Source organism: Erythranthe guttata, chromosome 1 (assembly GCF_056151865.1).
Source record: "Erythranthe guttata isolate IM_541 chromosome 1, IM_541, whole genome shotgun sequence".
NCBI lineage: Eukaryota > Viridiplantae > Streptophyta > Magnoliopsida > Lamiales > Phrymaceae > Erythranthe > Erythranthe guttata.
The window spans coordinates 5,019,441-5,042,152 of record NC_142533.1 but is presented as its reverse complement, the minus strand read 5'-3'; the positions used below and the strand labels follow the sequence as shown (position 1 = coordinate 5,042,152).

Below are 22,712 nucleotides of genomic sequence, written 5' to 3'. Positions count from 1 at the left end.
TATTTGATATTTAATTCAAATTATCCCTAAATAAAATGAACGTTATTTAACATTATGGTAATTGTTATTATTATTTTATTTTTTTCTTCAGATTTTCATTGTTGGTGTAGAATCTACACTCTCAAGACTTCCTTTCAATCCCAACTCTTTTGACCGTCGGAAAAATCGAATGCTGGTCCTTCGCCGGAGAAGATGAATTCGACGAACGGAAAATTTAATATATATAGAGAGAGAAAGTGTTTGGAAGAGAGTATAAAGTGTTTTCATTGATGTTAAATTGTGTGCTTAATCGGACTTGTTACAAGACTTTATATAGGAAGATCTCTCTAATTGGTTCCTAGTTTAACTCGCCTTAATTAGGTCGAGATTTACATTGATTGATCTATTACGAATACTAATTTTCATACTTTCCTTATCTATTTAGGAAAAGATATCTCCGAGTCTTCTGTTCTTAATGACTCTCGTTCAGCTCGCCACCTGCTCTGTTGATTTCTCTCTGGCACGTTAGGATGAGCTGGCGAGCTCGTTAACCGCGAACTTCTAAAGGGAACTTATCTTTGATGGCGTATTGGGTTGGTGGGCCAACAAATTTCTTTCGGCCCATACATTTATCTTTATACTGTTTAATAAGCTCAATATGGAGAGTTTGGCTCAAACTTGCCAAACTGATCTCATCATCCATCCTAAACAACTTCCAGTAAATTTCGGGCCAGGCATAATTAGGTCGTTGATGATGCTAAAATGTAGCTCACCTAGGGTGGTGTAGAAAATGAACTGGGAGAGCAAAGCAAATCAGTAGCTTGACAACTTGATGATCCTGAGGTACCTGCGATCATAGAACACATGAACTAAGCCGGGGGTTGATCCGGCAGAAACCCCTCCGACGCTCAAGTCAGACGTGCTGATCATAGAAATAGTCCAGAGAATACGTATTATAGTATTGTTCAGTTAATAGGACGTACCTTATGGAATGAGTTCAAATGTGTATTTATAGCTTAGTTGAGATTGTCGGGCCCAAACCTTACTTGAAGGTGATTGGGCCTCGGTGATAGTGGTCTTCGATATTGGGCTCGTGACCCAGTAGGTAAGTAATTTGTATGCAGGTTTATTAACAATCTTAGGCAGGTTCCTATTGGTGATAGCTTTCTTCACTTTCTTTGGTAATTATATCTTGCTTCATTCTTCCTTATTTCCTTCTTGTTTTTAGTTTTACTTCTCTGTAACATGCTACTAACATTGGAGTTTATGTGTAGGTCTTGTCAGCTTTCGGTTTAGTGCACAAGATTGTTGCATTTCAGAAGGTTGCTGATTTTCAGGTGAAGATTTGATGAAGAATTTGCTTATTTTTCGTTCAGCAGGTTGAACTTTCACCTTTGCCTATGACACGCTTAACTAACATATTTCTTTCGCATCTGGTTCTTTAATTTGTTTATTCAGTCTTCCGTGTTCCTCCCCACCTAAGTTTTGTCCATTGCTTCAAATTCCGTCCTTGCCGATTGTTGTGATTTTCCCTTGTAATATTTTTTGCTTCCGCTGTTGCGCTGGATGTTCATGATGCTTCTGCAACAAGGTTTTGTTTGAGTATTCTGCTGCACAGAGGTTAATTTAGATTATGTGTAAATGCATTGGTGTTCTTTTTTACTTTATGCATTTACTGGGCATTGTCACTGCGCCTTGCGCGGTGCCTAATACTAGTATATATATATATATATATATATATATATATATATATATATATATATATATATATATATATATATATATATATATATATAAATTATATATAATCAACGATATACTCGAATTGGGAGACAAGATATAAAAATCGAAAACTATGTTTTAATAGCTTCCAAAAATTAGGGCCGCCTTCCATTTTGGGTTGAATTTGAGATCTTTAGTATGCAGTTTTATTGTTTAGGATTTATTCGTTTACATATATTTATTAATAGACATCTTTTTTTTTAAATATGCATTCTCATAAATTTTAATACAACTACATTTACAGTATTAACTAAAAATCTTCAAAGCTATATATTGAACGGTTGGCCTAATGTGGGTTAGAGCTGAACGTACACATGAATTTTCAAATAATTTAATTTATTTTATTTTACTTTTTTCATTAAAAGAAAAGCTAACAAGAAGAAAATAAAGTTTTCCAAGACACAAGAAAAAAAGTGAAATACTTAAATTTATTGAAATTGGCAAACAATGATAAATTAGATCACATTCATATAAATCTAGATGTTCACATTAATCCAATTTCTTCCGGGGCCACTTGTTTGCCGGGACAACGTTTGGAGCGACAAAACGACAGTGACATATGCCGTGGAGGCATACACCCTTACCTTCAAGGCATGCGTATCGTCGTTGACAATATTCTGTGGTCGTACATGTTTTCGGAGGGTGTCTTGTGGTTGGGGCGATTTCTTCTGCTGACACTGTTTTATAAACAAACCAAAATCTATTACATTCAAAGAGGTATATATATATATATATATATATATACATATATATATCCAAGAACTGTAGTGTTAATTAGATAGAATTAAGTCAATAAGCAAATTCAGACATGAAAAAAAAAACGAGTTGAGAGTTGAGTCTAACCGATGGAAATAAGCGAAAGGATGACCAAGAAAATAATCATTGTTTTAGAAGCCATCATATGACGAGAAACTGAGTTTTTGGCTAACATAGTCATTCCGATCGAGGCACGCATGCATTTATAGAGGAATTCTCGATCTGGTATTCGATTATTTCAGTGATATTTGGAATTTTATCAATTTGAAGATTACGGTCATCTGTATAAGGTCAAAATAAATTTAATTCTCGTAATTTCATCTTATGCCAATATGATTTCGTTGAATATTTTGGATTTTGAAAATTATTTCCTTCCAACTTTCACCATAATTTATTATGAAATGAAATTTACCATTATCGATCATGTTTCATAAATAATCAAAGATTGGCTAGCTCTACACATTATATATAGTGAATCAAATTACATATATAGCAGAATGATCGGATTCTTATCGATCATATTTCATAAATAATCATAGATTGGATATATATATATATTATATATAGTGAATTAAATTACACAGCGGAATGATCTGATCGGATTCACTCAATTTTAATTAATTAACTCGATCTCGCATTTATAATTAATATGAACACGTTTCCTTTTTACCAATATGGAAAAATGTAATAAGTCAACGCAAAAGAAATGGATTGATCAATTTTTTATGTGTATATAAATTTGCAGTGCAACAAGCTGTGCTGTGCATAATCAACATTCATCAGATTCATGGCATTGTACGTGAAACCCTTGTTGAATAATAATATATTTCTTGTGCTGCCCACAAAATTATCAAAATTATTATTATTAATTTTGATATTTTGTTTGATTTCTTTGAGTGATGAAATTACAATTACTAGTAAGAATAACAAAGTTGATAATGTTGGTGGTGGAATAACTGCTGATTTGATCCATGGAGACTCTCCCCTTTCCCCTTTCTACGATCCCTCGTTAACGCCATTTGAGCGTGTGAGAAACTCGTTTCGTCACTCTCTCGCTCGTCGTCGTTCAATTAGGTCAAATAATTCAAAATTGTCGCCACCGGAGGCATTTCTCACTCACATTTCAGGGTTTTACCTAATGAAATTAAGGGTTGGGGATCCACCGGTGGACTTAATGGGAATTGCCGACACGGGGAGCGATCTGACGTGGACACAATGCGCCCCTTGCTCCCGTTGCTACAAGCAAAAAACTCCAATTTTCGATCCCAAGAAAAGCAAAACCTATTCAACCGTATCATGTAAATCACAACAATGCCAAACGTTGAGATTCGAGAATCCATCTTGCGACAATACAACAAATGGCTGTCTCTACGAAACAATTTATGGCGGCGGGACCCACAGCTCCGGAGACCTAGCAACGGAAACATTCTTATTCGATTCAAATTTGCCGTTTTCTAAGGTCGCGTTTGGCTGTGGTCACAACAACTTTGTTGGGGAAGGTTTGGGAACGTCCTCTGGGATAGTCGGCCTCGGTGGGGGACCGGTGTCGATAATCAGACAGTTAAAGAAATATTATTCAATAGACGCCAAAATCTCGTATTGTTTGCCGCCTCCTAATTCCAACGTGTCGAGCAAGATAAATTTCGGGAGCAACGCAGTTGTTTCGGGGCCTAAAGTAATGTCGACACCCTTAGTGAAGAAAGAGCATGATACATTCCACTATGTTACTTTCGAGGGAATTAGTGTTGGGAATAACAAGTTGGCGTTCAAATCGAAAGAATCGAGAAAAACGGTGGAGGAAGGGAATATGTTTATCGATACCGGCAGCACGTATACGTATTTGACGACTGATTTCTATTTCAAATTCCTATCTGCATTGGAGAAAGCTCTAAATGGTACTCCTACGGCTAATCCAGAAGGAGGCTTCCAAGTATGCTACGAAAAACCCGCAAACGGAAAATTCAATTCTCCGACAATAACGGCACATTTTAGAGGGGGCGTTGACTTGGTCTTGTCGCCGGAGGGTACGTTTGTGGAGGTTAATAAAGGGGTGGTGTGTTTGGCTATGTTGCCTGATTTTTCAAATGACTTAGTTTTTGGAAATTCACAGATGATTAATTATCTGATTGGAATTGATCTTGAGAATCAAAAGGTTGATTTCTTGCCAACTAATGATTGCACCAACCCCAATTAGTTACTCAAAGTAATGTCATATTTTACAAGATGTGTAATCTTGAATATTTTCATCATCTATTTTATGTTATAATCTAATCATCAAATTATAGTTCTATATAGATTCCTATTTCTATTATTTTTTATAAAAAATAGTTAAGCTTTTTGATCTACGATTCGTTACGATTTACGATTTGTAAATTTAACAAAAAAATTATCGATTCAATTTTACTAATTAACAACATTGGTTGTATAATTAGTGAAACATTAAATGGTGTAAATGTAGAATTTGATGAGTTTATTGATAAAACATAAACATAATATACCAATATAAGTTCTACTCAAAAAAATTAAACATGTAATAGAAATTTGTACACTAAATTTCCTTATTACCGAATGAATCATATCAAATATGTTGGATCGGATCATAAGACTCTGATTCCTACACTCTCTGCATCGACACAGATTGTAAAATAAATCAGTGATTATAGTTATCAATACATACTACATAGTGATATATTTTCAAAATTAGCAGTTCTGCCCCTTAACTGAAATACTCTGCACTTTTTGACCATTTTGCAATATCAAAAGTTTCAACAAGTTAATTCTCTAATAATAATTTTAACATTATTTGGTATTAATATTTTCACACGTTAGAGTTGATAATCAACCAGAAAAGCATTCAGGTAACAAGACAAATATGTTAATTGCCAATAATTATTTATTTAAAGAGATGATTAATTATTGGGCAACAAGAGTGATTAATAATCCAGTAAGTGAACAGAAACAGGGATTCTGACAGTGTGAGTCACAGAAGACCAAGTGATGGATCCTTGAACATATCCTCCTGTTTCATTTTTCTTATTTTGTCTCCTAAATTCAACCTTATAAGTGCTGTTCTGGTTGAGTTGAGTAAACGTAAGCACCGTGGGCTCCACCGAGATGTCCACACCCGGAGCAGATTCAATTTCGACCTCATATGTCGAGTTGGCATTCCCGACGTTTGTGACTGTCCTGGAATACGTTACGCTTCCTCCTTTTCCGAGTTGGACGGCAAACGACGGGTAGTTAAGTTGTGCTTCGGGTATTCCTAAGCCACTGCAGTTGACTTTCTCTCGAACTATGACTTCCACTTCCTTCTCCGAATACAACGAACAGAGGTAAGATATGTAATCCTGACTCGTGATGTCATACACGAGTCCTGGATCAAGTGCCAGCTTCGGGTTTACATGCCCCGCCCCTGTGGCAAACACATCTGCCGGGAGATTTGTGCTTCCGTCAAGTATAGGCTTCTGATCACGGTTTAGTTGACTTGCAGTGGTCATCATAGCTGACTTGATCATCGCAGGAGACCAGTTGGGATGTGCTTTCTTGATCAGGGCCGCAACGGCGCTCAAATGTGGGCACGCCATCGATGTTCCGCTATCCATGTAAAAGGCAGCGGCTGGCTTTGCGTTGTCCACTGATCGGTACCAGGCTGCAAGAATATTGACTCCCGGACCAAGAATATCCGGTTTCAATATTCCTGGACTCGCTATATTTGGCCCCCTCGACGAGAAGGAAGCGACGGCAGGAGCCGTTACGTCTTGGAATGTCGTCCCTTGGAGTTGAATGGTGGCAAGGGGTGTGGCGGTTGAGTTGATGTACTTTTTTATTCGCTCTCCGACGAAGTTGCTCACGGAGATTGACGGAAGTGGCATGGCAAAGGATAGAGTGGTGTAGCCACTCTGCTCGTCGTTCATCAGAATGACGCCGGCACCACCGGCTCTTTTCACCGACCGTCCTACTCCGATGGGGTTGCTGGCTCCTATCACGCACAAAATGATCTTTCCTTTGACATCAACTTTGTCCAGACTTTCGGATTCGCAATACTCCGCCTCCTGGCCTGGAAAGTGAACTAACGACAATAACTTCAAAGGGAAAAAATTTCGGCCACCCACTGACTGGCCTTCAAAGAGTTCCCCATTTCCGAGACATGCGGTCGCTTCGATCTTCCTATAGGTCGTGCTCGAGCCGACCGTCAAAGTCCATGGGGACATGTTTTCCACGGAAGAAGAGTATGGGCCGTCATTGCTGGCCGAAGTGCTCACAAAGATACCATTTTTCATAGCGGCAAAGGCGCCTATGGCGGCATAATCCTCATACAGATGGATGACTATGGTGCCGATGGAAAGCGAGATGATGTCCACACCGTCTTCAATTGCGGCATCGAGTCCGGCCAGAATGTTGCTCTGGTCGCAGGACTCGTTGTCGCATACTTTGTAGATCGCAAGGTGGGCATGAGGGGCCAGGCCGGACGCGGTGCCGTTGGCTTGGCCAAACAGGTTGGCGCCCGACACGAAATTGCCGGCGGCTGTGCTGGCTGTGTGAGTGCCGTGTCCTGTGTGGTCCAACGGCGGCAGCCCGTAGTCGATGAAGTTCCGGGCGCCGATAATCTTGTTGTTGCAGATTGGGAGATCGCATCGGCCCTTCCACTTGGCCGGCGGGGGAGGGACATCTTCATCAGAGAAGGAAGAATGGTTGGGCGTGATTCCGGAGTCCAAAACTCCGATAATCACGCCACTTCCGAATTCCGTTTGGCCCGGCCAGAAATCTTGGTTCGGATTGAGACCGAGGAATGACGGGGAGCTGGTGGTGTGTGGGGTGCAACGTCTGTCGGGGCTGGCATGGAGAAAACCGGACATCTTCTCCATGTCCGCCAACTCATCGGGAGTTAATCTCGCAGCGAAGCCGTTGATGACGTGGCGGTAGGTGTGTACTATCCGATCATCACCTCCTTTAGGGAGGAAAGAGAGGTGCCAATCGGAGACATTTGTACCTCGTGGCGGAGTGGTGACGTGGACAATGTAAGTCTGAAGAAGACTGAGGGTTGCGGTTGTCTGAAAAGTGAGGGTGGTGGCTATTGCTAATGCCAAGAACCAGACCACAGTGGTTGTGAACATTTTTGTGGTTTGTTGAATTTAGATATGAATTGAATGTGGGACTATACCAAAATCAAAGGAGGGAGATTATTAATGCATGGGAAGACAAAGTGTAATGGCTTGTGTTGAATTTATAGCTGCAAATTCTTATGATTATTATTAATCCAAATTAATGAATCACAATTGTTTTCTTTAATTAATTACCAGCTAAGCTAATTGATAATGTCACAAAGTAAAACTTGTTTTTACATTTAAGCTGGATTGAGACACACATTTTCCTAAAAATAAATGGCTCTTTCTAGAGTGAGATACTATGTTCCAAACTTTTATGAGATACCCCCTTTATATTGCGCTACGTGTCTCTGCCAAAAAATCCATTTTTTTCTCATTTACGTATTGTCGTAAATACCCTTTGTATAATTAATATTTTCAAAAAATCGGCCATTATATATTATTAATGTAATGTCAATTTTACCCTATATATTTTTAATGCAATTTTAAATATATATTTATTGCTACGTATTGTCGTAAATACCCTTTGTATAATTAATATTTTCAAAAAATCGGCCATAATGTAATGTCAATTTTACCCTATATATTTTTAATGCAATTTTAAATATATATTTATTGCTGAATTAAAATTTATAATGTCAATTATATCATTATTCGTAAAAATCATTAAACCTTGCTGAATTAAAATTTATAATGTCAATTATATCATTATTCATAAAAATCATTAAACCACCCATCCAAAATTGCATCAACCTGAATTCGAACTCGTGACTATCTGAAAACAAACAAGAATACTTACCATTAAGACACAACACATAATTGACTATAAACTAACAATACGGATATATATCACAAAGCTACAATTTATAATGGTTATAAAACTTATATAAATAATGTTAAATAAATTATTAATTCTCATATAATTATTATTATTATTATATATTAAAAATATCCCATACTAACAAATCTTTATATAATATAATTTAAAAATCTAAGGAAATGTTGTTCAGCTCGTGTAATTTAAAAATGAGTTTCGAAAGAATTTGAAGTTTGAATTGAATCGTAAATTGGAAGATTTAATTAAATCGTAATATTTGAATCAATTAAACTCATGTGTTTTCAATTCAAAAACAATATTCAAAGATTTGATCGATTAAGCTCAACTCATTTCAATTCGTATACAATATTGAATATTCAAATATTTGAATCGGTTAAACTCAATAATTTACAATAGCGTATTAATCAATCTGTGTATAGTTAAAGTTTAGTAAACTTTTTTTTATTGAATTTTATCATAAAAAATAATAAAATTTAATTCGTAAAAATCGTAAGATTTAATATGTTCATGGCTAGATTAAATCTTACGATTAACGATATGATTTTTACGATTTTACGAATTAAATTATTATTTTATTGTTAAAATTGAATTAAAAGGATAGTAGACTTTAATTATAAATAGTTATCTCGATTAATATGTTCTTGTCATTGGTTGAACTTAATCGATTCAAATTTTTGAATAATATTTACAAATTAAAAGGATTTGCGCTTAATTGATTCAAATCATACGCTTTAATTAATCTTATGATTTGATTCTTGCGTAATTTAGGAATTATTTTTTTATGATAAAATTGAATTAAAAATGTATTACACTTTAATTAATAATAGTTAATTTGATTAAGACGTTCTTGTCAATAGTTGAGCGCGCTAATGAATCGATTCAAATATTTGAATAATTTTTACGAATTGAAAGGACTTGAGCTTAATTGGTTCAAATATTACGCTTTGATAAAATATTATGATTTACAATTAGGTTCTTACATGTGTTAGGAATTAAATTTACTATTTTTTTATGACAAAATTGAATTAAAAAGATATTAGACATTACTTATAAATAGTTAAATCAATTATGTAACATGTTATGTCAATAGTTAAGCAACCGATTAAATATTTGAATAATGTTTACTAATTGAAAGGATTTGTACTTCATCGATTCATATCTTACTAGTTGATTAAATTAAATATTAAAAGAAAATTCACAATATAGTATTTGTAGTATATAATTTTATTTTAAAGTAAGAAAACTACTAATTTGAATGAGTTATAATTTTTTCTTCTTCTAAACAAACATATTATTTTATTTTGTATTTGTATTTGTCACACTATCGATTAAATATCATAAGTGAGTTTGAATTAAGTTATGTATTTTTTTATATTTAATTGAGCATTCTTTACATTTTTAAATGGTGGAGTTTATTAATACTTCTAATATTATATAATCAATGATAGATGTTTGGCGTATTGAACTGCAATTATTTATATTTTTAAAAATTTATTTTATCAAATTTGTTAATAATTTATTTAATATCATTTAATAATAATGAATGTTGCAATTAATATGTGAATTAACAGTATTTATACAATTATGGTTAAATACATCATAATAAATTAATGTGCTTGGATGGTTAGGAGTGATAAATGTATTAAGAGGTCACAAGTTCTATTCCTAATGAATGCATTTTTTTCGATTATTTATCAAATAAATCTCGGTCACAATGAATTTAAATTAATTATTTAATTAAAATATAGTAGGGTCTAAATTAGACAATTCAATGTTAATCAATTTTGTATTAATTTAATAAAAAAATAATCGAAGGATAATTTGGTAAAGTACTTCATTTTTTAGAACATAAGCCATGTTATTTTCCTAGGGTCCAGATTTAATCTTAGAAAATTAATGATGACTGATGCATATCTCAAATAAGTTTAGAACATGGGGATCTCGCCCTAGAAAGACCCAAAATTAACCATTAGCTTTCAATTAATTTACTACTCTTTTCTAGCTACGTTCATGGTTGCAACTTGTAACCTTTCTAATAAGTGATAATAATTCTAACTTTTTTTTTTTTTTTGAGACGTGCTATTTCCACCCTCAAAATATCTTATTTCACCACCAAATTAAATATTTTTCCAATTTTACCCCTTTCTTCTTCTTTCACCTATATTTTTCAATATTTATAAATCATCTACCACTAAACTAATTAAAATATTTATAAAACAAATCCCACCCTTTTCACGGGAAATCTCACCCTGTCCACCGTAAGTGAATAATACTTTTACGAGAGAAAAACATTTTCGAAGGTCAAAAATAGCAGGTATTCACTTTTTTGAGAAATAAATTAAGATTGATTGCATAGAATCCTGAACTTTTTCAAGAATTAGCCAATTTGACTTAATATAATTTTATTTCCTAAAAAAAAATTACATAATCTGTTTGTCATCTGATATGAAAGTTTAAATATCTTGTAATAAATATTTCACTGTAAAAAATCGAAAACATAATAATTTTTTTTTAAATTAAAAAAATTAAAAAATTAATAAAATAAAAATAAGTTAGAACACATGAGAATTAAATTAATATAAAGAAGAATGGTGGATTATAAATTTTAGGGGTATTTATGACATTTTACAATCTTTGGTGGTGAACAGAGATAATTTGGTGGTGGAAATAGCACGACTCTTTTTTTTTGTAATTGATAAAAAGGGTAAAATATCATAATGTTAGGAAATAATTTATAATTGGTTTTTTCTGATTTTAGGAGAGAAAAAGAAAAATCACATGTTCTGATTAGTGGTTGATTGATTTATTTTGCCCTGTTAATTACCAGCTGATCGAATAAGGCCACTTGCGTGACCAAGTAAAAGTTCTTTTTACATTTAAAGTAGATTAAAACACATTTTTCTAATTTTCCAAAAAAAAAAAAAAAAAGAAAAGGACACACTTTACTAAAAAATAAAAATGGCTCCACAAGTTTTAACTTTTAACCAGATGTGAAGAAAGAAAGAAAAATATTACTCCATCCATTCCACAATAAATGTTACCTTTAAAAAATATTTTTGTTTCATATTATATGTTATTATGAAATTCTAATATTGTATTAAATTTATTTTTTCCTGTTTTATTCATATTTTAACTCTAATATTAATTCTCTATCTCCCATCATTTTTTTGGGATGTAATATTGATAACAATAAATACAGTAAAATAGTTTTAAATTTACATTTAAATTTTTTTTTTTGGTGCTATCTTCTATTGAATATATATATTCAATAATTGGTTTCTTAAGATGGAATTGAAAGGCAAACAAGAATTATGTAGGCAAAGAAATTAAAAAAAAAAAAAACTTATTCAAATAACATTCTTCTTTAATGTATTCAATTTGTTTCACTAGCAAAAGTGTTAGTTTCTACAAAAGCAAAAGTTTTTTGTGGGTAATCCATTTTTAACACACAATTATTTGGCAGTAAGGAAAATGAAAAGAAATATATTATTATAGTTTTGTTTTTTTATTTAAAAATAAACAAGTAAAGAGATATGCATCAATTCTATGAATCTCAGTAATTAACGTAAATCTACACAATTTAACTCTCACAAGCAAATAATTACTTTTGTCATTTTGGGAATCAAGAATACGACTCCCAATACTAAATAATTATTAATTTCCATTTTCATAATCAATAATTATTTCATTTTTAAATACAAACGTAGCGTGAGGTTGAAAATTTGAAATGGCCTAAGCCTATAAGCTTTTTCTCCATTAGGAATTATTTAATTAATTATTTTCCAGCACTGGATAATTTCGATAAAATCACTTAATTTCCAGTTGTAGAATATTTCTGTAAAATGAGTATTTATGTAAAACGAGTCATTTTCCTTTTACATTATTTATTTAGTAAAATGCAATATATTTGGGGCCTCCACTTAATATAATCACAAAATAATACAAAAAAACTTTGTAGTTGAGTTTGTCAATTGCTTCCTGGATTCATCTAAGGTCACGCGTTCGAATCATCCCTTCATCAACTTTTTTCCTCAGCCCTATTAATTCTATATTTTGTTGGGCTAAAAAGGCCAAATTAGGAAGTTTGTTTATAATTACATAATTCTTAGCCTATTGCCTTCAAAAACAAAAAACAAAAAAAAAGGAATTTCTCAGCCTATTAATTAATTTTGTTATAGAATAAACTAATAACTCAAGATATATAGAAAATTTAAGATAACAACTTTGTTGGAACAAAGTAACTCTCTGTATTTGTGAAAACTAATTACACATAATGAGAGAAGATATCTATTCAAAGGTTCTTCTATTTCACAATCTTAATGCTTCTATTTATACATAAATTTATATAAAGCCTTCTCATTCTAATATTAATAAGAAAAGGACACTTAATCTTTAATACTTAGTCCACAAGTAATTGTGTGGATATATATTACAATACTCCCTCTTGGACTAAGTATTTTCGGTAACGGCTATAAACTGGATGAGTAAAATGTATGCCTCGTTAAAAATCTCAAGCCGGAAAACTCAGTGGAACAAAACCGGTCAGAAGGGAAAAATAGTGCATAACTCAATCCAAGCCGTGTGCACAAGCTGTCTCGTTAAAAACCTTTGCTGAAAAACCCAACGGGACAAAACCAGTTATAAGGGAAAAATAGTGCAGCGCACTACTGCTCCCCCTGAAATGAGTATTGTAAACCTCCGGGTGAGCTGTCAATCTTTCTTCATATTGGCTCTTCTCATTCCAATGGCGTATACCAACTTCTCAAATGTAGAAGCCAGAAAGGACTTGGTTCGATCGCCTTTTATGTATCCACCCTTTGTTTGTCTGACTCTTCCCTGTACTATATAATAACATTATCATGGCAGTGGACATGTCTGTTTGGTAAATCAACAAGATGTACCTGCAACATTACAAAACATTGTTCATTGTTATAATCATCGTAAGCAATCTATTTTGAATTGATCAGGATGTAAAACTATTAGCGATGATCATCTCATTTATATCGCGTATTTCATTGAAATAACTTATGGGATTCTCGGTATTCCCGGGATTTGATATCGCTTTTTCGATATCAGGCTCAACAGATTCATCTGGAGCATTCTCACTAGGAACCACTTGGTTCGAGAGTTCATCGATTTTCCCTTTTTTTCTAGGAACAACGTCCTTTGATCCATTAGGTCTACCCCATTTTTGTCGTGGGGGATCATCTTTCATTTTCGCTTGTTCTTCATGAACAACGATCATAGCTGGAACATTCACAGCTGGAATATAAGACTTCGTAACTTTACTGGCATCATTAAATGCATCAGGAAGTCTATTGGCAATATTTTGTAAATGAATGATTCAATGGATCTTATTTTCACATTCAGAGGTACGTGGGTCTAGATGAGATAAATGTTGCTCACACCATGTGAGATTCTCGATTGGGTTTTTGTTTATCATTATCACGGATATACTGAATATCCTTGCCAATCGGTATAAATAATGTCTCATCAAAGTGACAATCCGCAAATCTAGCGGTAAATAAATCACCCGTCATTGGTTCCAAGAACCTAATAATCGACGGTGACGTATATGCCAAGTCGGCGTTGGGGACCCATTTTAGTCCTCTAAGGAGGAGGAATTGGCACTTGCACAGCGCAACCAAATGTGCGAAGGTGCAAAATATCGGGTTCAAATCCTAATGCCAATTGCATTTGCGAATGCATATGATAAGCAGTGGGGGCGTAATTTAATCAGTGCTGATGCATGCAATACTGCATGGCCCCATGCTGCACTAGTGAGTTTAGATCTCATCAGCAAAGTACGAGCAATTATTTGGACGCGTTTAATCAAAGATTCCGCCAGTCCATTTTGAGTGTGAACGTATGCTACTGGGTGCTCGACATTTATTCCCAGTGCTGCACAATACTCATCAAAACTTTTTGATGTAAATTCTCCGGCATTATCCATCCTTATATTTTTGATAGGATAATTAGGGAAATATGCTCGGAGTTTAATAATTTGTGCTAGCAAACGCGCAAATGCAACATTTCGCGTAAATAATAAACATACGTGGGACAATCTACAAGATGCGTCCACCAAAACCATAAAATATCTAAATGGCCCACTTGCAGGGTGTATTGGTCCACAAACATCACCATGAATACGTTGTAAAAACGATGGTGATTCATAACCGACCTTTTCAATTGAAGGTTTTATAATGAGCTTTCCTTGTGAACACGATTCACCAAAATATTCATTGGACATCAAGATTTTTGTATCTTTTAATGGATGTCCTTTAGTATGTTGTGCAATCCTACGCATCATAGTCGTTCCTGGGTGACCCAGTCGATCATGCCATAACCCGTGTATATCGGGATTAACAAGTTTCGATGGCATAGTAGCGTATGATTCAAAAGCTCTAATTTGGACACAATACAGTCCAGAAGCTATCGTTTCGAACTTCACATGAACAATTCTTTTGTCCATGACATATGATGTGACGCATAGACACTCCACGATATTTTCAACCAGTGTCTCTAAATGATACCCATTGCGTCTCACATCTTTAAAACTCAGTAGATTCTTATTTGATCTACCGGATATCAATGCATTTTCAATATGCAAAGTGGTACCATTAGGCAACACAATTGTTCCGTTCCCGGAGCCATCTATTATTTCCGCGGAACCTGCATTGGTTTTAACTTGTGCCTTGCACAAAGTCACACTCGAGAAATATATTTTATTATTGAATATTGAGTGTGTAGTTGCACTATCGAGTATGCAATAATCATATTTGTCCATGTTTTTCATGTACGTGTATCAAAATCAGCTCGACCTCGGGTATTTATCCTCCAAGGGAGATATGTACATGTGGGTTTATTCAAAACAACTCAATCTTGGGAATCACACCTTCCAAGAGAGATTTGTATACAGTGGTTACAAAATAATTAACCCAAAACCCTTGAATTTGGACTTGTGATTAATAGCCTCTAAGTTGGCTCTTGACGGGTTTTACCTCGTCTAGCGACTCTACGAGCTTCAGGCTCGGAGATATTTTCAAATATTTGGCCTTTAAATCGGCTTTTGACGGATATTCTCACGTCTTGACTCAACGAGTTTCAGGCTCGGAGTTATATTATGATTTAGCCTCTAAATCGGCTTTCTTTTCTCAACGAGTTTAGACTCGGAGTTATATTAACGATTTAGCCTCTAAATCGGCTTTCTTGGCTCAACGAGTTTAGACTCGGAGCTAAATTTCATTAACTTGACGGAAATTCCAACGTCTTGACTCAACGAGTTTTTCACTCGGAGTTATAGTATGACCTCTATACGGTCTCTGTTAAGCTCTACGGGTACTATGCCCGGAGTTGATAGCCTCTAAATCGACTTTAAACGGAGATTATTATTTCTCCAACTCCACGAGCATCAGGCTCGGAGTTTATATCTTGGCCTCTAAGTCGGCCCACAGATCTGTTGATATATAGCACGTGTTATATAACACTGCTTGGGATCCGCAAGCTTGCAAATATAAATTTCAGCAGCAATTCAACAAATAAATAAGCAATAGATTAATATATACAAATCCATCATATCCTTTGAAAAATGATAGCGTATAAAATACTGAAGTATTCGCTAATCATTCTCGTTTGTCTTTACGACAATAGATCGAGGATCTGGATTTTCGTAAAATAAAATAGAAAGAAAGATACAAAAATAACAAATCCCTATCGAGCAAAATCTCGTGCTGATAACGTGTTATAGAATAAACTAATAACTCAAGATATATAGAAAATTTAAGATAACAACTTTGTTGGAACAAAGTAACTCTCTGTATTTGTGAAAACTAATTACACATAATGAGAGAAGATATCTATTCAAAGGTTCTTCTATTTCACAATCTTAATGCTTCTATTTATACATAAATTTATATAAAGCCTTGTCATTCTAATATTAATAAGAAAAAGACACTTAATCTTTAATACTTAGTCCACAAGTAATTGTGTGGATATATGTTACAATAAATTTAATATTTTATTTGGGCTAAAAAGAATTTTATATTTTGTTGGGCTAAAAAGGCCAAATAAGGAAGATTGTTTATAATAACATAATTCTCAGCCTATTAATTAATTTAATATTTTGTTGGGCTAAAAAGGCTGGAGGGTGTTTCGCTAAGCTTATAAGATGTTTTAGACCTGATAAGCTATTTTAAAATAGTTGGTAAATTTAAAAAATATATTAATTTTTTTTAACTAAGCTGGAGAGCAAAAAAAAAAAAAAGATTTATATTTTTTTTATTCTCAAGTGCGAAATAAAAAAAATTAAATTATTATTTTCTTCTACTCCCAACATAATTCCAAGTGTATAAAATGCCAAAAAATGAAAAATCACAACAAGTTACTGAAAAATTTTATCTTCTTACGAAAAAAATCTCACTAAATTATTCCATTGACAATTTTTTTTTTGTAATTTGTGAAAATATTTAGTAGAGATATATATGGGAGAAAATATAATTTTCAAATAACTGAATACCAAAATAGATTAAGGAGATTTTTTTTCTTGTAAAATACGTTTTTGTGAAAACAAAAATTTAATATGTTGATGAGATGTATTTTTATTTTTACACTTTTGCAGTTTCCAAAATATTGATGAATATAAAAAATTGTTTGACATTTGGCATCCTAAAAAATGCAACTACAAAATATTAAATTACCTTCATTAACTTTAAAAATTCATTCGGAGTGCATTAGGCATGATTTAATATTTCTTGCATTTTGAGGGTGCGAAATACTATAAATATTTTTCGAGTGTGCAAAGTGCCAAAAATTTACATTTCATGGTGCTAAGTGGGATTAAGGATTTTCCTTTGAACCTATTAATAAATAAATATTTCAATTAAGTAAATATTTAAGATAGTATAATATTTAGGAAAAAATGAACTTCACCCCATACAAATTTCTCATTATCGCACTTCCCCCTTAAAATTCATAAACTGGATATCCCTTCAAATATTAATTTGGTTGCATTTTGCCCCAATTGCCAATTGTTAGTGGACATAGTGCAACAAGAATAGCATTTTAAAAGAGCAATGTGCAAAAAATAGTGTCTTTAAGGGGTTACGTGCAGCAAAAATAACATATAAAGGGGCAACATGCAACGAAAATACTCAATTTCGTTGAATAATCTATTGAAATTTTGTTATCGGTCCCATGTGCAATAAGAATAACATTTTGATAGGGGATATTAACTTTTTAAAATTTTGAGAAGTTAAAATGCAAAAATTAGAAATTTTGAGAGGTGATGTGCAATTTACCCTAATATTTAAAATATTGAATGAAATTAAATTACATATACCACTGCAATATTTAATTGCAATATTTAACATTCTAAAGTGGGCTGTGCTGTGCGGGCACCCCTGGGCCCAATTCTGCAGCCCGAATGCAACAAACAAATTATTGGTGATCTGTGATCATAAATTCTTCATTAAAGAACCAAACCAAATCATTGAAAATAAAATATATATTAAATTTTCTTTAAATTTACCAAGGGGATTATCTCAAATAAACTGTGAGTTTCATCAACATTCAAAATACCATTTTTTTTTGGAGTTAAATGCAACAACCTCCCCTGTGTTAATCCTAAAGAACAGAAAACCCCCTGTGAAAAAAAAAGTGACTCATACCCCCCTGTAATCTATTTAAGTAAGTACACTCGACCCTTTTTTATTTCACCCGTTGACCGCCTGCGAAAAGACAAAAAAACCCTTCAGTAAAAGCGTGAAATTATCAACAGATTTACACACACTCTCTCTCTAACTGTGAAAATCCCCAAAATTCCAAGAAACCCTAAATTCTGAGAAACCCTAAATCGATTCCCCAATATTAGTCCGTAAATTCTTTTGGTTCGAATCCACACAAGGTGAAGTGAAGCGATTGAAGCCATTGACATGAAAATATAGAAGACTGTTGAGGTGAGTTTTACCCTTCTTTATTTCAGATCTTCTGCTTGTTTTGTCCCGTTTTTTTATGTTTGGATTGTGGTCTCGCATATACTACTTTATGAGTATGAAATTTAATGTTTTTTTGTCGGTTTTTCTTTGTTTATGTTTGATTGTTGTTGGGTCTTGTTCTATATAACAATAAATAATAATCTATGCACATGGTTAATATTTAAGAATATTTGTGGGGTACAGAGCTTTGCAGTATCGAAGTTGAATATAAAAGTAAATTGTTTTTGTCTCAGTTTATGAATTAAATAATGTTTCCTTGCAACATGGTCCATCTTTTGATTGTTTAGAATTTTGTCTTTATACAGGATGGACCACTATTGTACATTTAATGTTTGGTTGGATGGAAAGTTTGTTCAAAACGATAAATTAACTTATGTTGGAGGAAGACAAGACCAAGTCTATGATGTGAATTTAGACTACCTCAACTTGGACACACTTTACAAGATTTATAGGCTCTGTGGAGGAAAGAGGTTTGATATACAATTCTACTTCTTGTATCCTGGGCAACCACTTGATTATGGGTTGAAGGTTGTGGAAAGTGACATTGGCATCCAATTTTTGATTGATGTACACCAAGGACTAAACCATGTCACATTGTACACAGAGGAGCTTGGTATAGAACCACTTATATCAGTTGACAGAAATGGGAACATTATTCATCCAGCACCAGAAAAAGAAATCCCTCTGTTGTTGCAAGAACCTGAAGAAGTTCAAGCAACAAATGAAGAATTGCCTCCACTTACTGATGATGTGCAACCAAGAGCTGAAGATGAATTGCCTCCAATTAGTGATGAAGTGCAACCAAGAGCTGAAGAAGAATTGCCTCCAAATAGTGATGAAATGCAGCCAAGAACTGAAGAAGAATTGCCTCCAAATACTGATGAAGTGCAGCCAATAGCTGAAGAAGAATTGTCTCCAATTACTGAAGAAGTGCAACCAAGAGCTGAAGAGCCTCCAACAACAAATTATACAAGCTCTTCTGAATTTGATGATTCATCTGATACAGACTACATTCAACCTGATCATGATGCTGATGACATAGATTCAGATGCTCCAACTGAAGTGTTGGAAGACATTGAAGGGTCTTCAGAAGATGATATTTTTGTGGAAAAGGTTATCACTAAACAAGACCAAGTGAAGAAGCTGAAAAATATGTTGAGGAAATCTAGAAGAAAAAGGCCCAAATTGCAGAAGTATAGTATTGATCCATCTCCATCAGAGTGGTTTAGTGATGCAGATGATGATGATGAAATTGAGAATCTAGATGACAGAAATGAGTGTAACAGGTATCCTATATACACTGAGGGGCAGAATATGAAAAATAGGGACTTGGAAGTTTGTATGAGGTTTCCAAGTATTGAATTATATAGAGAGGCTCTTAGAGATTGGGTTGTGAGAAATGGATATGAGTTGGAGTATGTGAAGAATGAAAGAAAAAGAGTCACTGCAAAGTGCAAGGCAGATGGGTGCAACTGGAGGATTCATGCATCAGTTGTTCAAGGTGGTCCAGTATTTCAGGTATAACTAATACTTTTAAAATTTGATACATGTTTAAGAACTTATATGAAATTATAAAAGGCCCAACTTGTTTATAACATGTTTATGAACTTATATTGCAGATCAAGACTATTTCAGGTGAGCACACATGTTGTAAAGTGAAGGTCAACAGACATGCTAATGCCAAGTATATTGGGAAGAGACTGGAACAAGGAATTAAAGATAATCCAGACATTTCTATAGTCAAGCTGCAAAATACAATCTTAAGAAAAGTTGGTGTGGATGCTGGATACTGGAAGGCCAAGAGAGCAAAAAAAGCAGCAATGGAGAGGATTAGAGGAGATGATGCAGCAGAATACAAGCTATTGTGGGACTATTGTGAAACAGTGAGGGACAAAAATCCTGGTTCTAAGATGTTACTCAGAAAGGTACTCTATTCAGAACCCCCTATCTTTGATAGAATGTATTTCTGTCTTGATGCAATGAAAAGGGGATTCATGTCTGGTTGTAGACCTTTAATTGGTTTGGATGGGTGTTTCCTTAAAACATTTCATGGGGAGCAACTTTTGGCTGCTGTTGGTAGAGATGGCAATGATAATTTGTTTCCTATTGCACTTGCTGTTGTGCCTGTTGAGAATAGGGAGACATGGACTTGGTTTATTAGTGCATTACTTGAAGATATTGGTGGTGTAGAAGAAACCAAATGGACTTTCATTTCTGATAGACAGAAGGGGTTGTTGGAGACATTGAAAGAACTAGCACCTGGTTGTGCTCATAGGTTCTGTGTGAGACATATATACCAGAATTTCAGAAGTAAGTGGCCATCTGAAGATCTGAAGACACTGTTATGGAAAGCTGCATCAACTGGAAACAAGAATACATTTGCAATGCATATGACTGAGATTCAGAAGATTGATAGAGCTGCAGCAGAATGGTTAAGGAACATCCCACCTTGTCACTGGACCAGATCACACTTCACCACAAGTTGCAAATCAGATGTGCTAGTCAATAATTTGTGTGAATCTTTCAACAATATGATCCTTCAAGCAAGGGAGAAGCCTATAATCAGCATGTTTGAATGGATTAGGAGAAGGTTGACAACTAGACACCAAACAAAAAGAACTGGGATGGAGAAGTATGAAGGCACAATTTGTCCAAACATCTTAAGAAAAATCAACAAGTTCCAGCAGACAGCAAGAAATTGTTTTCCTACTTGGTGTGGGAGGGATGAATTTGAGGTTCAACACTGCTTGGATACATACATTGTGAAGTTGACTGATAGGACTTGCTCATGTGGCATATTTCAGCTGTGTGGGTTCCCATGTGCTCATGCATGGGCATGCATTGCAGAGAGGAGATACAAGTTGGAGGATTATGTGGACAACTGCTACAAAAAAGAAATGTATTTGAAGACATTTGAACACATGATACATGCTGTTCCAGGGCAGAGAGATTACTTGAAGACTTCTTATGAACCACTTGCAGCACCAACTCCAAAGATAAAGAGGGGGAGACCTAAAAGAATGAGAAGAAAAGCACCTGAAGAGCTGCAGAGGCCCTCATTCAGAAAGGGCTTGACCCATACATGTAAGAAGTGCATGCAAAGAGGCCATAATAGTAACACATGCAAGAATCCAAGAGCTCCAAGAGCACCAGCAGCTCCAAGAGCACCAGCAGCTCCAACTGCATCTTCTGCCCCTCCAACAGCTTCAAGTGCACAAACAACTGGCCATACTGCATCTTCTGCCCCTCCAACAGCTCCAAGTGCACAAACAACTGGCCATACTGCATCTTCTGCCCCTCCAACAGCTCCAAGTGCACAAACAACTGGCCATACTGCATCTTCTGCCCCTCCAACAGCTCCAAGTGCACAAACAACTGGCCATACTGCATCTTCTGCCCCTCCAACAGCTCCAAGTGCACAAACAACTGGCCATACTGCATCCCCTTCATTGGTAGTGAAGTCAAGAACTCCAAGAGCTCCTCAATTTATGAGATCTGGATGTAGTGCACCTCCACCAGTTTCCTCTCAAGAGTCAATGGTTGTGAATACAAATGCAGCTCAACCATCAAGGGTAAAATGTAGTTTTCTTGATTTGTAGATAGTGAGTTTACTTGAATTTAACTTACTTTATATTGATTGTAGGTTTACCAGGGGAGAAGAAATGCAGCTCTGCTTGGACATGGAAATGAGGCCTCATCAACTGTAGAAGGTGGTGCTAGTTCAACCAATCCCAAAAGAAAAAGGAAGGTCCAGATTTCTGAAGTGCAAAACATCAAAGATAGGTCCAAGAAGAAGATGTGGAAGATCTAGAAAGCAAGTGATGATGATAATCCAATTTTTGTTATTGCTTATTATGAAGCCTTTTTGAAAAAACAATATTTTTGAAACTTCTAATTTTGTATGTTTTTAGCTTCTTATGAAGACATTAGTAACATTGACTGTATTAGTAACATTCAGCCATTGTCAATGCTTCTTTTGTATGTTTTTAGCTTCTTATGAAGACATTAGTAAAACTCAGTTTGTTTGAATGTTCTTAATATATTTATTTGACATTATTGTTTTTGTTTGAAGTTAAAGCAGGTTTGGGGAAAGTGAAATTTTAGGATTGATCTTGCCATTTTTTTTTCTGAGTTGGTTGGTTATGAAACATTATGTTGGTTCTTTTTTTCCAGTAAGAATATTTGGTAAACAACTACATAAAAAATTAAAAAATGAAATTGGAACAAACCAAACTATATTTTCATTAGAAATTGGAGCAA

At 34.4% G+C, this 22,712-nt stretch overlaps 3 protein-coding genes and 2 long non-coding RNA genes across 5 annotated transcripts; 3 read left to right on the top strand and 2 right to left on the bottom strand.

Annotated features, from left to right (window-relative positions):
- Positions 1-1,114: 1,114 nt before the first annotated feature.
- Positions 1,115-1,646, top strand: LOC148772655 (uncharacterized). The gene is made up of 2 exons (XR_016032311.1): positions 1,115-1,160; positions 1,254-1,646. It is a non-coding gene; the product is annotated as an uncharacterized LOC148772655 (long non-coding RNA).
- Positions 1,647-2,146: 500 nt separating this feature from the next.
- LOC148772654 (uncharacterized) lies at positions 2,147-2,744 on the bottom strand. The gene is made up of 2 exons (XR_016032308.1): positions 2,605-2,744; positions 2,147-2,438 (listed from the first exon to the last, which is right to left on the bottom strand). It is a non-coding gene; the product is annotated as an uncharacterized LOC148772654 (long non-coding RNA).
- Positions 2,745-3,284: 540 nt separating this feature from the next.
- On the top strand, positions 3,285-4,807 carry LOC105956164 (aspartic proteinase CDR1). Its single transcript, XM_012980003.2, has one exon. The coding sequence runs from the start codon at positions 3,305-3,307 to the stop codon at positions 4,709-4,711; it is 1,407 nt and encodes a 468-aa protein (XP_012835457.1). The 5' UTR covers positions 3,285-3,304; the 3' UTR covers positions 4,712-4,807.
- A 585-nt stretch (positions 4,808-5,392) lies between these two features.
- Positions 5,393-7,874, bottom strand: LOC105956218 (subtilisin-like protease). Its single transcript, XM_088818473.1, has one exon. It carries the CDS (start codon positions 7,629-7,631, stop codon positions 5,451-5,453), a length of 2,181 nt encoding a protein of 726 aa, XP_088674599.1. The 5' UTR covers positions 7,632-7,874; the 3' UTR covers positions 5,393-5,450.
- A 10,884-nt stretch (positions 7,875-18,758) lies between these two features.
- LOC148772653 (uncharacterized) lies at positions 18,759-22,305 on the top strand. Its single transcript, XM_088820630.1, has 3 exons — positions 18,759-19,970; positions 20,072-22,024; positions 22,096-22,305. The coding sequence occupies exons 1-3, from the start codon at positions 18,759-18,761 to the stop codon at positions 22,261-22,263; spliced, it is 3,333 nt and encodes a 1,110-aa protein (XP_088676756.1). The 3' UTR covers positions 22,264-22,305.
- The last annotated feature ends 407 nt before the right edge of the window (positions 22,306-22,712 follow it).